Consider the following 14,379-nt stretch of genomic DNA (forward strand, 5'->3'; position numbering starts at 1 on the left):
TGGTGATACAGAGCAGCTAACTTCTTAAAATAATCACTTCCTTGCCTCATACCTAACAAATCACTGTGTGCGTGCATCTAAGATCAGGCAAGTACAGCTTGTACAACACAGCTCATTTTAAAGTCATGAACAGTGCAGAAAAGACCAGTCTGGCAAAAACCACTGGCTTATCCACACTCAACTTTGCATATTGTTAATGGAGCTGGGGGGGGGGAAGTAATTCCTGTAACCCCACACGGCATGTGTTTTGGCACATGAGGCACATAGCAGCAGGTATGAGAGCAATATCTGATCCGGCTCCTTTGGGGTCTTCACTGTACCGAGACAGGATTTACAGCGACTACCCAGCTAACAGCCAAAGGCTCTCTGGAGGTGCCCTGTGAGATGAGCATTACACCCTTTCAATAAAAAGCCAATTTCTTTGTTAAAATGGATTTATTAGATTGGTTCAGCTGGGCCATAAGCCTATCATTTTTTTAATATTAGCAAATTCTATCTCAATAGAAAGATACGACTTTTAATAGTCGTTTGTTTCAATAACAACAGAAAGCAATTTCACCTTCAGTATTTCACACTTGTATATGTGTGCAGCTAAGGACAAACAAAATTTGGATCCAAATTAGGATATCAATATTGCAGGCACAGGCTTTAAATATAGTTGGTCTTTCTGAACAAACGTCATGACACTAGTGTGGTTGCTTATAAGCAATGTTATGGTAAGTCTTGCAGCTGAGTTTAATGCCTGAAACTCCAGTGAAAGAGGCATTTTGAAATTTTAAGCATGCAACCTCTAAAATCCTGCAGTTCAGATGCCCAAAGCTGGTAGACAGGCTACGAGTTAATTTTCAGAAGTTCTGACAACTCAGTGGCACTCCAGAGAAGTCAGTGGCCTCAGCATCATTACAGTTCAGGCTATTTCCATCCCAGAAACCATCTACACGCAGATGAGCAAAGACAGGTGCAAAACCGCCTGAGGAACTTGGAAAAATCATCAGATTCCAGTTTCAAGTATTTTAACTTTGTTGTTTCCATTTCATCCCCCCTTTCAGCACTATTTATACTGGGATCAAACCTAACAACACTCAGTGCAATGTTCAGCTTTGCAGGACCACCAGAGAGAGCCTGTGAGCTGCTGACATTAAAGTACCAACTTCTTTAATACAGAGTAAGGATGTTTGCTATTCTTGTAATTTGTCCTGAAGGTAAATATTTTTGACACTTCATTAGGAAGAGATATATGACATCTCAAGAGTTGCATTATGACTGTCAAAGAAGAGAAAGAGCTATACTTAATCTTAATATTATAGCAGTATATCTTCCTTTTGTTATGTGCAAGAAATACAGATGTCTCCTAAATTCTGCTATGATTGAGTACTGATAAATATGTATGATTTTAGGAATTACCAGGCCAAATTTCAACCCTCTTGTAACTAAGCGTAAGTGTGCCCACACAAACGGAGTTTTGTTGGCATCACCGCATGCTACCTCCAGCCCTTACCCATCCTCTCTCACAGAAGAAAAGGTGCAGCTGCTGGGTGCTCCCTAACCCCACCACAAAAGCACATTACACCAGCCAGGTATCAGCTGAAATATGCTACTCTAGGCCTTAACATTGAGGGTATCTACCGCAAAGACATTAACAGTTATTTTTTTTTTATTTCATTGGCAGCTATCTCTCTTGGAACAAAAAGACCAATAAGCCAAGCATTCTTGGTGACTACATCTCCTACACAAGCACTGCCAGCACAACTCGCAGCAAGTCATTAGAAACGTTAAAGCTGCTGGCACTGCAGAGGCAGCAAAGAGACAGACGCTGTCAGTGCTGGGTTCGCCCTCAGATAAGCAATGTCTAATTCAGCCCAGCACTGCAGCAGCAATGGGATGAAGGGTACAGCTGCTTTGCTGCCAACAAAAACTGCTTTTAACACATCAGTTGCCTTAAAACAGAGAGGAAGGGTACTTTCTGTTTAGTTTGGTTTTCAACTTTAGGAGAACTGAGAGGAAAAAAAACCTTAGCTTAAGCATGGAAATATATAGGACTCACTAGAGCTGAGTCAAGCTGCATGCCTGGAAGACTAGAGATGAAAACAGATGAGCCAAAAACTAGGAGTGATAGGCATCCCTTTAGTGGTGTCTCTGTAACCAGTTACAGTTTGTCCTAGTATATATGTTTTTTCTGGTGTAACTGGTGTAACTAATTAACACAAGACTTGGGTTGCCTGCGAGCACCTCAGACAGAGGCTGTCCCTAAAGGCCGTCCAAGTATCTCACAGCTGAGAATTTGGTGGAAAGAGGTCTGTAAAGGAGGTTAAGTCTGAGGAGCAGATGTCAGAACATGCAAAGCTATAAATTTCTGAGGCACTTGGGCAAAACCAAGCTGATGACCATGAGTTCCAAAGTGCTAGAGACAGGTAACAGTGTAAAAGAGCACAGTAATGAAGAAATACAGAAAAAAAAGAGGAAAACTGCAATAGCTACAACAAACTCACTGGCTTAAGTGTCTGTAAATCACAAAGTAAAACCACCTCTAAAACTGTACAATGGCAGATGTGGCTTCAGAACTGAAAATATTCAACAATCTGTAAATTCCTACCAGCAAAAATGGTCTTGTTCTAAAAGCTTTTTATGTGCCAGCAACTGATTGGAAACAGTTGAACCTGCCATCTGCTAGGAAGAAGAAAAAAAACCCAACAGCCCAGTCCCATTCATTTTACATGCCCTGTTAGCATCCTCAGGCTCATGATTAAGGGTGACCCTGCTAGGGAGACTGGAAAACATTTAAAATTAACAATTGCATTTAACTCTAAGCAGCTAGTTTGAATTTAGCTCACGCTGATAATGATAAAAACTGTAATCATCTGATGATTATGCAATAGATTCAGGAGTTACGATTAATGAAGATTTTAATGCTCATCCCAAACAAGCCACTGGCAATTTTGGTGACAATATCAGAGTGTTATTGCCACATGGCATTGCTTTTACAAGTCTCTCTGGGTGAGGGGATAAGTGCTCTACTGTAACACTGTGATTGTGTGGCTACATAGTTATGCCTCACACTGTGATAATCCCTGTGGAAACGTGCAGACTTGAGAAATGTAAAATAATCACCTTTCATGAGGGCTGCATGGAGCCAAACATTAATTAATTTATGCTTTAAATACATCATTTGTTAGGCATACTTACACAGATACTACAACAAAGGGAAAAAGAACGGACTCTGCTAAGCATACTGCCAATCACCGCCCAGCCCACTCCGAGTAAATCCCAGCTCCACAGAAACTTCTGAGAAATACAGGTAGTAAGAAAAAAAAAAAAAAAAAAAAAAAAAAAGAAAAAAGAGCTGTTTTTCGTCCAATGGTGTCAAAAAACCCAAGGTGTGGAAACATGGATCAATTTTGATAGGCTGTCTCACAGGAAAAAATGTTGAATAAGAGGTGTTCCCAAATTTGTATTTTGAAAAAAAAATTAGAAGCATTGGTTTTATAGCACATCCTGCTATGCCAATAGCAGTTAGTGCTCGATACAGTAGGTTTATGTGTATGTGCTGGGAGGGAGTGCGGACCACGCAGCCGATCCTCCATGGGATGGGAATGGTCCAGCATCGTGAACACTCCAGGCATACTCACCCCTTCCAGCCTCTGTAGGAGTACGTTACTCTGGAAGGCACATGCAGGACTAACAGTGTTAAAATGTTGGAAAATAACATAATAATTGAAACAATCTAATATTACACTTGAAAAAATCGCAAAGGGTAGTAGCTTTTCCTGAACACTGCCAAAGGAAAACAATAGTACTGTTTTCTAGAGTAAAAAGTTTAGCAAGTCAACATATTATCTAGAGATATGTTCTTTGAAGGAAATTACCTGTGTGCTTGGAATTACTGTAATAATATTCTTAGCAGGGCAAGCAGCTTCCTGTCAGAGGCCAGATGTTACAGCAGATGCGTGTATTTGAGGCTGTGCTGTTGTCACTGCAAATAGGCTTCAAAGTAGATTTTTACTTCTACCAAGTATGTTTTCTCCCTACAGATTACTCCCTGTGATTCATAAATCATATTTTAACTAATAAAAGATTGTGACTGGCAAAGCAGTTCATTTTTATACAGAAGTTGTTCTCTTGTGTACATGCAAAAGCAAAATTAGAGAAAGGAACACTTTGTCTTTCACAGCAGAAAGCTGTCTCAAGGTGCCCAGGGTTGAATCTCACTTTTACAGAACTTGCCACTCCGAAGATTTACTTGTCATCCCAAGGAAAAAGGAAATAAAAAAACCAACACAAAACCAAAAAAACCTAGAGGTTATAGGCATGAATAGAAAATAACCAGAGATTTAGCATGGGTAAATGCATCTGGGCAAAAAAGTTATCCCACTATTCTGTCTATATGTAACACATATCCATACCCAGGAATTTTAAACATTTATTTTATCAATTGCTTTAGATCAGTATGCAACTGCTAAGATAGATTGCTTTCAAGGATTAGTTAAGTGAAGAGTAATTCCTGTTGCCCTGTGTGTCATTAGTGTAAAAAACTGTAGCATAAAATGGCTTTGTTTTATTTTGCTGTTCTGTACATTAAGATATTCAAACAGTAATAAAGGATGAAGTTACATTACGAAGCCTATCAGAAAGGGGCACAAAATACAGAAAAGGACTGAAATGAAAATTTGATCAACCATATTGTAAAAGAATCAAGTTTCCTTCAGGATGTAACTGCATTTCAGACTCCACTGGCTCCTATTATCATCATCAAACCTCTCTGCTGGCTTCATATTAGAGCCATTTCTATCAAACACAGGTCAGCCACTTCCAGAGACTTTGATTCACTGGCACTTATTTTGGCAAGCTTCCTTTTCTGCAAACATTTTCAGTACAAAAATACCTTTATAAACTGAGGAGTAATTTAGAAAAAAAACCCTCACTTTCTTTACTAGAATTAGGGCCTCCGATATTTCCTCATTTAAATGCACTTCAATAAACAAAACTAGAGACATTCGTACTGTTAAAGATAATGTTCAAAAACAAAGGACTAATAACACACCATTATAGTGAAAAGTCAATTCCTGCTAGTAATTTCCCTAAAGATTGTGTTGATTTTGGTTTTGTTTTTATAGAGCAGATTGAAAATATTGTGTATGTGGCTAAAGGAAGTCTGGGTCTAATTCTGAAGGGAAAACCAGGAGTTATATGAAAATACCAGTGGCAAAGCAAAATAAATAATTCTAATATAATGAAATGCAAAGCAAATCTCAAACCACAAAATTAATAAATTAGTAGTTATGAGTATTACATTTGTTTTTAATTAACATATTCATAACAAAAAGCATGAGAAGGCCTTTCATCATGGAAATGGGCTCCTATATATGTCAAAAATTCTGGGGGAAAAAAAAAGAGAATTGCAGAAAAGGGGAGAGAACATAAAAGGTTATTATAACACCAATCCCCATCAGGACTGTCCAACACCTGAAACCTTTTTCTGAGCACTACTAGAACTGTAATTAAAGCGATTATCCAGACTGCTGTTCCAGCTGTCCCACCACTGCAGGCCCAGCACAATGGTTGTAGAGTGAAAGGGAAATCCAAATAACCCACAACCAAGACATACTGCAGCTGTCCTACCACCACGGCTTCTGACTACCCTTTGGTCTTTCATCAAATCCTCAGCCTGGACTCAAAAGATCTCATCAGTGCATTGTGTATCTTTGATAGGCTTTGGGGGAAATGAGTAGGCTTAAAAAGATGGCTGTGTGAAATTGCCTGTAGATTTGAGACATGATAATCAGCCTCAGCCATCAATTCAAGAGAAATGGTATTTAACCCAGCTCCACATTTCCTGCTGAGCTATTAGCAATATAAACATGGTCTTTAAGATGCAACGACTAAAGCCTTGGTTAAAAAGTGTCATTTGAATAAATATATTCCTTTTACTTTTTTTTTTTTTAGAGACATTAGTACGTATCAGAGGACACCAGCCTTAAAACATTCATATTCATATAGAATAATTCATATGGAATATCATTAACCAAATTAATTCTAATTAAAAGTGACTTTATGATAAAGATTTGTGGCATTCTTCTGAGCTCAAGCTTCCTTTTTATCTACTTACAGTAATCTTTCTAAAAATCTAGAGCAAGACAACGCATTACCCTATTCTAACAGGATTTTATATTCAAACGAACGTATTTAAGAGGGCGTTTGCTGCTGCTGCCAGCAAAATTGCTGTACCTTATAGACCTGGGAGAAGCAATCTATAGTATTTGCCTTAGTCACATATGTAACTGTTTTGATGATGAGAGAAGTGTTTATCCAATATTTTATTGGCCTATTCGTCTCTAAATTCGTGTGTAGGATTGTGTACTCAGTACTAGTTTTCTTCTCTCCCTCCACTTTTTTTGTGTTTGGCCCATGGCAGGCAGATTATTTCTTACTCCCAGTGCTATTCACTAGGCTGTATGGCATAATTAGTGCCAAGACTGGGGTGTTTTACAAAATATTTTTCAAGAGGGGAAGAACTGTGCTCTGACGGGAGGGGTGAAATTTTGTTCAAGCCACAGAGTACAGAATGATTTAAGCAACTGAAGTTAAACATACAAATGTTCAGCAGTATATTTGTGATGAATTTATCTAAACCCCATTTACATAAACTACTATATTAAAAATTAATGACTACAGCAAATCATTAAGTACTGTTAAAGAGGAACTAATTGTGTTGGGGTTTTTTATTTATTTGAAAGCTGTAGTTTTTGCACAGGGCCATAAAGCTTGTCGTCTTATTTTCATATAAATTACACTCATCAAAAATGAGCCATTCTCATGTGCCAGTAACACTGTACAAAGAGAGCTAGTTGAGAATAACTTAATAAATGCTAAAATGAGACAGAACTGGAGATCTGCCTACAGCTTAAGGGGTTGTCAGCAGGACACCGATTACCCAGGGCAAAGCCTGAGCAGAAAGTGCTCTGCACACCCCTCCCGCTTTCCTCTGGGAAAATGAAGGTGCACATCTGGGAAGAGAGCTGCGAGCACCTTAATACATCCCTTGGCCTGGACAATTGCTGGAAGAGGCCATTGCAGATCTTGGTGTGGTAGGGATCACCGGAGGTGAGGATCTGGGCATAAACACATCTGTTAATCCTGCCCTGCAATATGAGCGCCTCTTGGTATTAACACCAATGCTGTTCTGACATTTCAGACTATTTTTCTTTTTTAAACTATTGCAAAACTAGATACATTTTTTAAAAAACTTAAAATAGTTTTTACCTCTTGCTTGATGTAACCCACATACTCTCTAAAATAAAGACACAGTTAATTTCTACCCAGATTATAAAATAACTTTTGAACCTCCTTAGCATCTACACTGGTAACCATCTACAATTTAGTACTTCCTAACTAACTTCTCTCAGCTCATCTTTTCCATCTCCTATTTGATAAAAAGGAAAAATTATATTAGCTTAAACTGCTGCTAAACCATAACTGCTGGCAAGTGCCTGCCACTGTGATTATTATGCTTAACTAATTTAATTACAACAGTGGCAAATAAAAGCAGGCATACCCTGTAAATCACATCTAACTGCAGGAGCCATATCAATATCTAAACACCAGTCATTCTGCTTACTGCAATTAACCCACCCATCCATTGATCTTTTCCCCTGGTTATTCCACCCACAGTGACTGGACAAAGCAAACCTGTTGGCACAGGCCTGCTCCAACCTCTCTTCAGACAAGAAGCACCATGTTAAAACAGCTCCACGATGCCCCAAAAGACCTGCCCACTTGTAAAGCTGTCCCAGAGCTTCAGCAGACTGAGCTCTCGATTGGTGCAGCCATGTTCATACGATCTCCCTCCTGGCTGCTGATGCTTAGCTCAGGAACATGTTGCAAACTTCAGGAAGCTGAAACTGAAGATATCTGAACATAACAAAGAATTGTGTGGTGTTCATTCAAACCCTCTGCTAAAGCCACAAACAGCTTTGACCTTGTGCTTTTAGGAGAAAGGAAAAGTTTCAAGATGAGTCTTGGTTTTCTGTCATGATACTTTCCTCAAAAATGGATGCATGGATTAAAGGTAACGGAAACCAAACCACTATCTCACACTTGGGCTTAACATGAAATTCCAGACTCTGATCTTCAGATGTAAAAGGCTGAAGTAGACATAGGTACCCAGATGATGATTTGTTACCTCAAGTATTATGTACTTAACCCCCCACTTTGCTTTTAATATAAATGAACTAGCAATGACCAGCTTCTTGCAATAAATCTGACCCCTGTTATCAACCAACAATATCTCCTTCTGCCACTCCAGAAAAAGGCGTTTCTCACTAATGGAGCCAGTGCTGGTGTTTCCAAAACTAGGGCTTCCTGAAGCAGCATCCTCCACAAGCCTGCCAGAAGGCCCTTGTAGGGGAATTTTTATTGTACCCATTGAGGCAAATTAAAGACATGTTTGTGCTTAAAATGTAAAAATACAATTAATGAATGTGATTTATTTTCTCTGCAAGTCTGCTATAATATGGTTAACTAGTAAATTATGCTATAAAAGTTGTGCTACACAAAACTTTTTGCTACTATACGAAGGCAATCAAATAGAGTGCCAAATGGTTGCCTGCCCTTAATGCTTCCAACACTTGGGCAAGTAGGTCACCTCAAAAAAGGAGAACTTTGTCATATTTTATCACTTTCACACAAGAAAGTAAATGTAGGTGGTCACAATGTGAATTATCTTCATTCCTGACTTATCCATCCCTTTCCATGATCTATACCATCTTTATGGTATATAACAGTCACACAATTGACGAAAGAGTCATGAGAAATGTATCAGTGTTAACTTGCATTTTTATGATATAAAAGCAGAAGATGGATCCTATCTCACCTCTGATCAAGTGCTTTTTTTAATCTTCTTATTCTCTCTTTGCTGAATTGGCTTCTCCTCATTTCTCTTCTAATATGCCCTACTGTTTTACAGACTTCAGTTTATCCCCTTTCCTGTGCAATTTCTTAAGCATCTCACCTCACTTAGAGAACTAAACTTTGAAAACTGCCTCTACATATTGACAGCACAGTAAATGCCCTGGTATAAAACAATGTTATGACTTATATTAGCCCTGTCCACAGATGCAGGAACTGACATGTCATTAGGAGTATGGATATTCACATGAAGGGATATAAAAATAAGGGCCTTGGAGTTGGTATTAAACATACACACGCACACACAGAGTGACTGACAGAGAAAAGGTAGGCTGGGAATTTTCAAACAACTGACCTGACTATCCAAATCATCCACTACTAATAGAAGTCTTTGACTTTTCAGGTTTTCAAGCAAAATCTGTCACTTATAGATAAAAATCAAGAGAAAAAACAAAGAAGCTAGGAGTTAATCAACAGAGTCCCTGTTGTACCTCTAGAATGCCTAATTTTGTTTAATACAAGTAAAACACTGGCTCAATTCAGAGTCCATTCTTTTTTCGGTAGCAACAATATTACACTTTAATTTAAAATAAACACTGTCTCCTTCCCTCAGGATAATGGAATTTACATAAGAAACGAATTAAAAGGTGAATGTCACTTCTACACATTTAGTACCTATTTATTGCTGGTATCTCCTTGAAGTACAGAGGAAAAAAAGGCAAGTTTAGGTCCCAGTGTGCAGGAAGTGTTGCATACTTTTCTACAATGGTGACTGTATGGCATTGCTGTGACAAATAACATGACACTATTCATAGTTAGAAAACGTTCGTTCACTATGAGTCTCAATAACAATGATTTCAACCATCTACATTATGCAGTTTAATGTCTTCCAGTTGTAAAAAATATTCTGCTAGTCAATACCCCATGGTCAAGGATCATCAAAGTTGTCGTCAGTGACAGGAAGAATGAGAATATGCCGAGAACATCAGTTTCTCTTAAAAATTACTCAGATGTCATTAAAAAATTTAGCAACTATTAATGAATGCAGAAGATGAAATCAAATGCATTTAAACTCCTCCTAAGAACCTAGCTTCCCCATTAGAATCAAAATTTGAATAATTTCTACAGTGCAAGCTATGCATGTACTTTATTAATGTTCTTAAAAATTTCAACTTGGAAAACTACTCATTTAATTCTACTCACCTGAACTCTTCAAGAAAAAACATTACTTGATTAATTCTTAAAACTAATTGGAATGGGTATCGTATTTAACTAACAGAGCAATTACTTTTTTTTCTAAAGGACAGAAAATAGGCTAACTAGCACCGACTGCTGAAAATTCTTGGTGCTAGAACAATAAATTACAGCCTGATTTTCTGCAACAAGCACTTCTTAACTGTTTCTAATTTTACTTTAACTAAGCACACAGTTATGTTTGATGCCATCCACTAGTAACAACTTCTGTCTCATACCTTGTTCTATTTTGCCTGTCAGCAAGCTCAGGGAGATTTCTGTCATACACTTCAACAGAAACAGGTTAGAGACATAAAATTGTAATTTCTTTTGTGTCCTCCTTTGATAGTCCTTTTCTGTCCTCTGATCACCATTTCTGAATCAAATGTTTCTGAAGGGTAAAAGCAGATTCCCCTCTTCACCCCCAGATATCCCTTACCTGTATGCCTGCTCTTTTTCACACAGTTTTTATCCCCTTGACTGACACACATCAATATCTGTGCCTAAGAAATCAGGAATGCCTCTTCAAAAGCCAGGTAGGATATCACAGCCTGTTCACATTTTGTATAATCAACTCAAAATGCAATTTTACATTTGTGTCTAGTGTTTCATTTACTTTCACACAGATAACACTCCTTTATCTAAGTAACTCTGCTATTCAGTATTCTTCATCTACTCCAGTATCTTTGTGTAGTAGTTATCTTCAGCACTTCTAAAGTTCATGGATTTGACACAATTTTCAGTTTCCTATTTTTGAGTATGTTAGAGCTTCAGTTTAAGGTTCATAGCCAGAAGCAATAACCAGCAAAATGTCTGGGAAAAAAAAGATATTAACAAAAATATTACCCCTACCTTCAAAACTCTGCTCAGTCATGGTCTCAGATCACCCTAACAGCAACAATACTACTATTTCTTTAATTTGTGCATCTAGAATTTCCTTTTCATTGAATTGAGCAGATATCTGGTTATATGTCACTATTTTATATAGTATAGAAATTTGGTGTACCTTAAAACTTCAGTACAGAAGATGGAGGAAAAGAAACTGATGAAAGGAAATTCTGCAATTCTTTTTCTGAAAATATTATTTCCAACACACAATGTTGCTTTATTGCTCACTTTACAATTTCTTTAATTGCATAGAAATAAATCCTTACAGTAAACGCAGGCATTGCACATGCTAGATGACTTCTTTGGGCTTCATTTACAAAGCCTGAACTGAGTCTTCATAGTTGATAAAGCAGAGGTAAGTAAACATGCCTTCTGGGCTAATCACTCTTTCCAGTGACCAATGTGTATCTTACATCTCCTCTCATCATAATTCCTCCCTACACCTTCCCTTTTATTCAAGATATCTACTTCTTTTTAACTAGTCAGTGTTCTAATAATGCTATGAGAGAAGTCGCACTGACTTTGACCTGCTAACTGATCTTATCTGATCTGGTTCTTCAAATTATACTGTAGGTTGGGCACAGGTCTTTCCATCAGGCAACGTTTCATGCTGCCCGCTGAACAGCATCCTTTGCTATGCCAGGAACACACTTGGGGCAAAGTGGTATTAAGGCCCCTTCATGTTTTTGCAGTTGGGAGACTAGCAAGCACAAGCTCAGCCTTAGTACCAATCCCGGGGCAGCATGTACCATGGAATTCCTGACCAGCCCCACTTAGTAGGTCTGTCCCTACCTGCTATGGCCTCAAACACAGTCTGCCTCCAGAGAAAGCTGGGAAGAATTGGCATAGGGCAGATTTATACATTATGATGTTCCCTTTCCAAGTTATCTTCAGTAAATTCCCAGCTGTTTACTTGGACTGCTGCATGCATTTCTAGAAAAGACCAATATGGATACTCTAAGGACAAAAATTTGCCTATGATAAGCACTGTATTAAAAAAATAAGAAAAAACAAATACTCTGAACTAGTTCACAAAGTAAACAAATGTCATCTACAGAAGCTTCTATCCAATAGTCAATGCTTAACAATTTCCCACTTTTCTGCCATTTCTGGGCTTACTTTGGGAAGGACTGCCATGAAACAAAAAAGCAATGGACAACTTTAATAAGCTCTGATATTCTCTATTTCATTCCTGGTACTCTAAACACATCATGAGGTCAAAGTAAAACTCTTAGCAGGTCATATTTCTGTGCCCTTTCATGCATAAGCTAGAATCAGCAACTTCAAAGCTATTATACTAACGCTTAAGGTGAAAAAAGATGCAGGAGGCCTGCTGAGGTAACAAAATAAGGGCAGAGGAAACAAGCTGACTTGGAAAGTCCTGGCAACTCAAGCTGTCTCTAGCACAAATGATTGCATCACAAAGCATTTTATAGAAAACAAGTAGCTTTATTCTAAGCTATTTTTATGTCTGGTGTTAATTACATTCTATATATTATCTTTCCTTGAAATTTCTTTCTCTTTTTTTTAAAAAAATCTATGGATAGTCAATTTTACTCACAGTTGTGTCACTGTGCACAAACCTGAAACTGCTTTGCTGACCTGAAATAGAAACTGTTCGTTCCTTTTTTGAAGCATAAACATGCTGCTGCCAAAGAAGTAGTCAGAAAAATTTAAGGTAAAAACTAGTGTTGAACATAAAAGAATCCTCTAAATATTAACATATCTAAAACAATAGCTACAAATCGTCAAATGAAAAACGAGCACATAAAATTCAAGAGAAATAAAACCTGTCTTTTAAGCTCAAAATCAACTTGCATAAGTAACTGCTGGAATACTGGGCCAATGCATGTCAGTCACACACACACAAATGGAAACCATCACACTCATATTCATACTCAAACACTGATTTCATAAGAAGAATTACCCATTCTGTGCTCGCTATACTTGTTTACAAGAAGAAACCAAATGGAAATTACTGCCACTGTCTGAGAAGCTCAAGCAGTTTTAGAAGAAACATATTTCGTAACCTCCCATGAAAAATCTAACCAGTGACTAAATATTTTCCCACTGCAAGTGAATGTTATTTAAAAAATTTCAGTCTTACCTTAACTTTAAGCACAGAAGAAAACATTTTGGCATCTTCAGACACTCCTCCAATGTACATTTTTTTGGTAAAGACAGGCACGTGGTCATTTTCATCCTTCACTTCAATAAATACCTTGGCTGTATTACCTAAAAGAGGGAATGGAAAGTATACATAGAAAGTTTTGCAATAAATCTTTAACACTTACTGGAGTTCATACATTTATAGCTCAAACAGATCATGTAAAATAAGTGTATAGATAATACTGTAAAAATAAATACATTAGAAATAATGGCACATTTGGCATGAAAAGTATGAACCTGAGGGAAGTCAAGAGATTTCATGCATTATTTTTTTTTTTACCTACCTTTATTGTTTCTGCATTTGGCATTTTTTCTGAATGAATCTTGATTTAACTTGGAGCTCAAATTTGTACCTTTATAGAAAATGATTCCTGCTATCTGTACACCTGTACTTTGCTGTTAGGGCTATCTGAATTTGCCTGTAAGCAAAAAGCTGCCATGGCTTTCTTTAGAAAGCAAGGTATTTGGGGAAAATATAAGAAAAGACCTGTAACTAATTTTTCAAATAAATAGAAAAGCACAAGAAAGAATATTGTACTTCAGTTACACAGATTTTGGTCACATTAAATCCTCACAAGTGTTATAAAGAGGTAACTAACAGGTGATGTACATGAGTAGTTACATTGCAAAGAGCAGCTTGCTTTATATATTTTAGTTATTACTAACTCCCACGCAAATAGTTAACGGGTGATTCTGCCACGATGTCTGTAAACTCACAAATGTCATACAATAGCTCTGGCTATGCAGCCTCAACACCTAACAAATTTACTGTGTTAACGGAATGCATGCCTAAGCCTGTCTTCATCACAAACCTGGCCTGGCCCATGGGAACTCAAGAAGTACTACTTCCCCCCTAGAGGTTCAACACATCTTCAAGCAAAATACTGCTGTTAATTTGCATTTTATTAAACAGTTACTGATCCATCCCACTGAACAATAAACATCTCTCTCCTTCTGCAAGAAAAAAACATCTAGCAAAAACTGTGGACCCAGTGCAAAAAGAAGTAATCTATACCAACATCTGTTTCTCTCTTTCAGAATTGTATAATCCAGAAAGATTGCTGGAAATTATGATATCCAGTTCATTAAAACCACATTTTCAAGTGATAAATTGCCTCATTTCAGAGTTGGTTTTCCCAACTTGTTTCAGTGCCAGGGTAATTTAAATGTTGCACAGGTGCCATGCTG

The 14,379-nt window shown here is 37.6% G+C and overlaps 1 protein-coding gene across 24 annotated transcripts in view; it reads right to left on the reverse strand.

The window, feature by feature from the left end:
- Positions 1 to 14,379, reverse strand: part of PCDH15 (protocadherin related 15) — an 852,429-nt gene that overhangs the window by 53,743 nt on the left and 784,307 nt on the right. For all 24 annotated transcript variants that reach the window (XR_003925762.2, XR_003925760.2, XR_003925761.1 and 21 more), the window contains one exon: positions 13,130 to 13,257. Coding sequence is in view for 20 of the 24 variants with exons in the window: in XM_030030447.1 (XP_029886307.1) it covers positions 13,130 to 13,257 (128 nt within the window). In the remaining 4 variants the exon portion in view is untranslated. The remainder of the gene's footprint in view (positions 1 to 13,129; positions 13,258 to 14,379) is intronic.

The sequence above is a fragment of the Aquila chrysaetos genome, chromosome 11 (genome assembly GCF_900496995.4).
Source record: "Aquila chrysaetos chrysaetos chromosome 11, bAquChr1.4, whole genome shotgun sequence".
Classification (NCBI taxonomy): Eukaryota; Metazoa; Chordata; class Aves; order Accipitriformes; family Accipitridae; genus Aquila; species Aquila chrysaetos.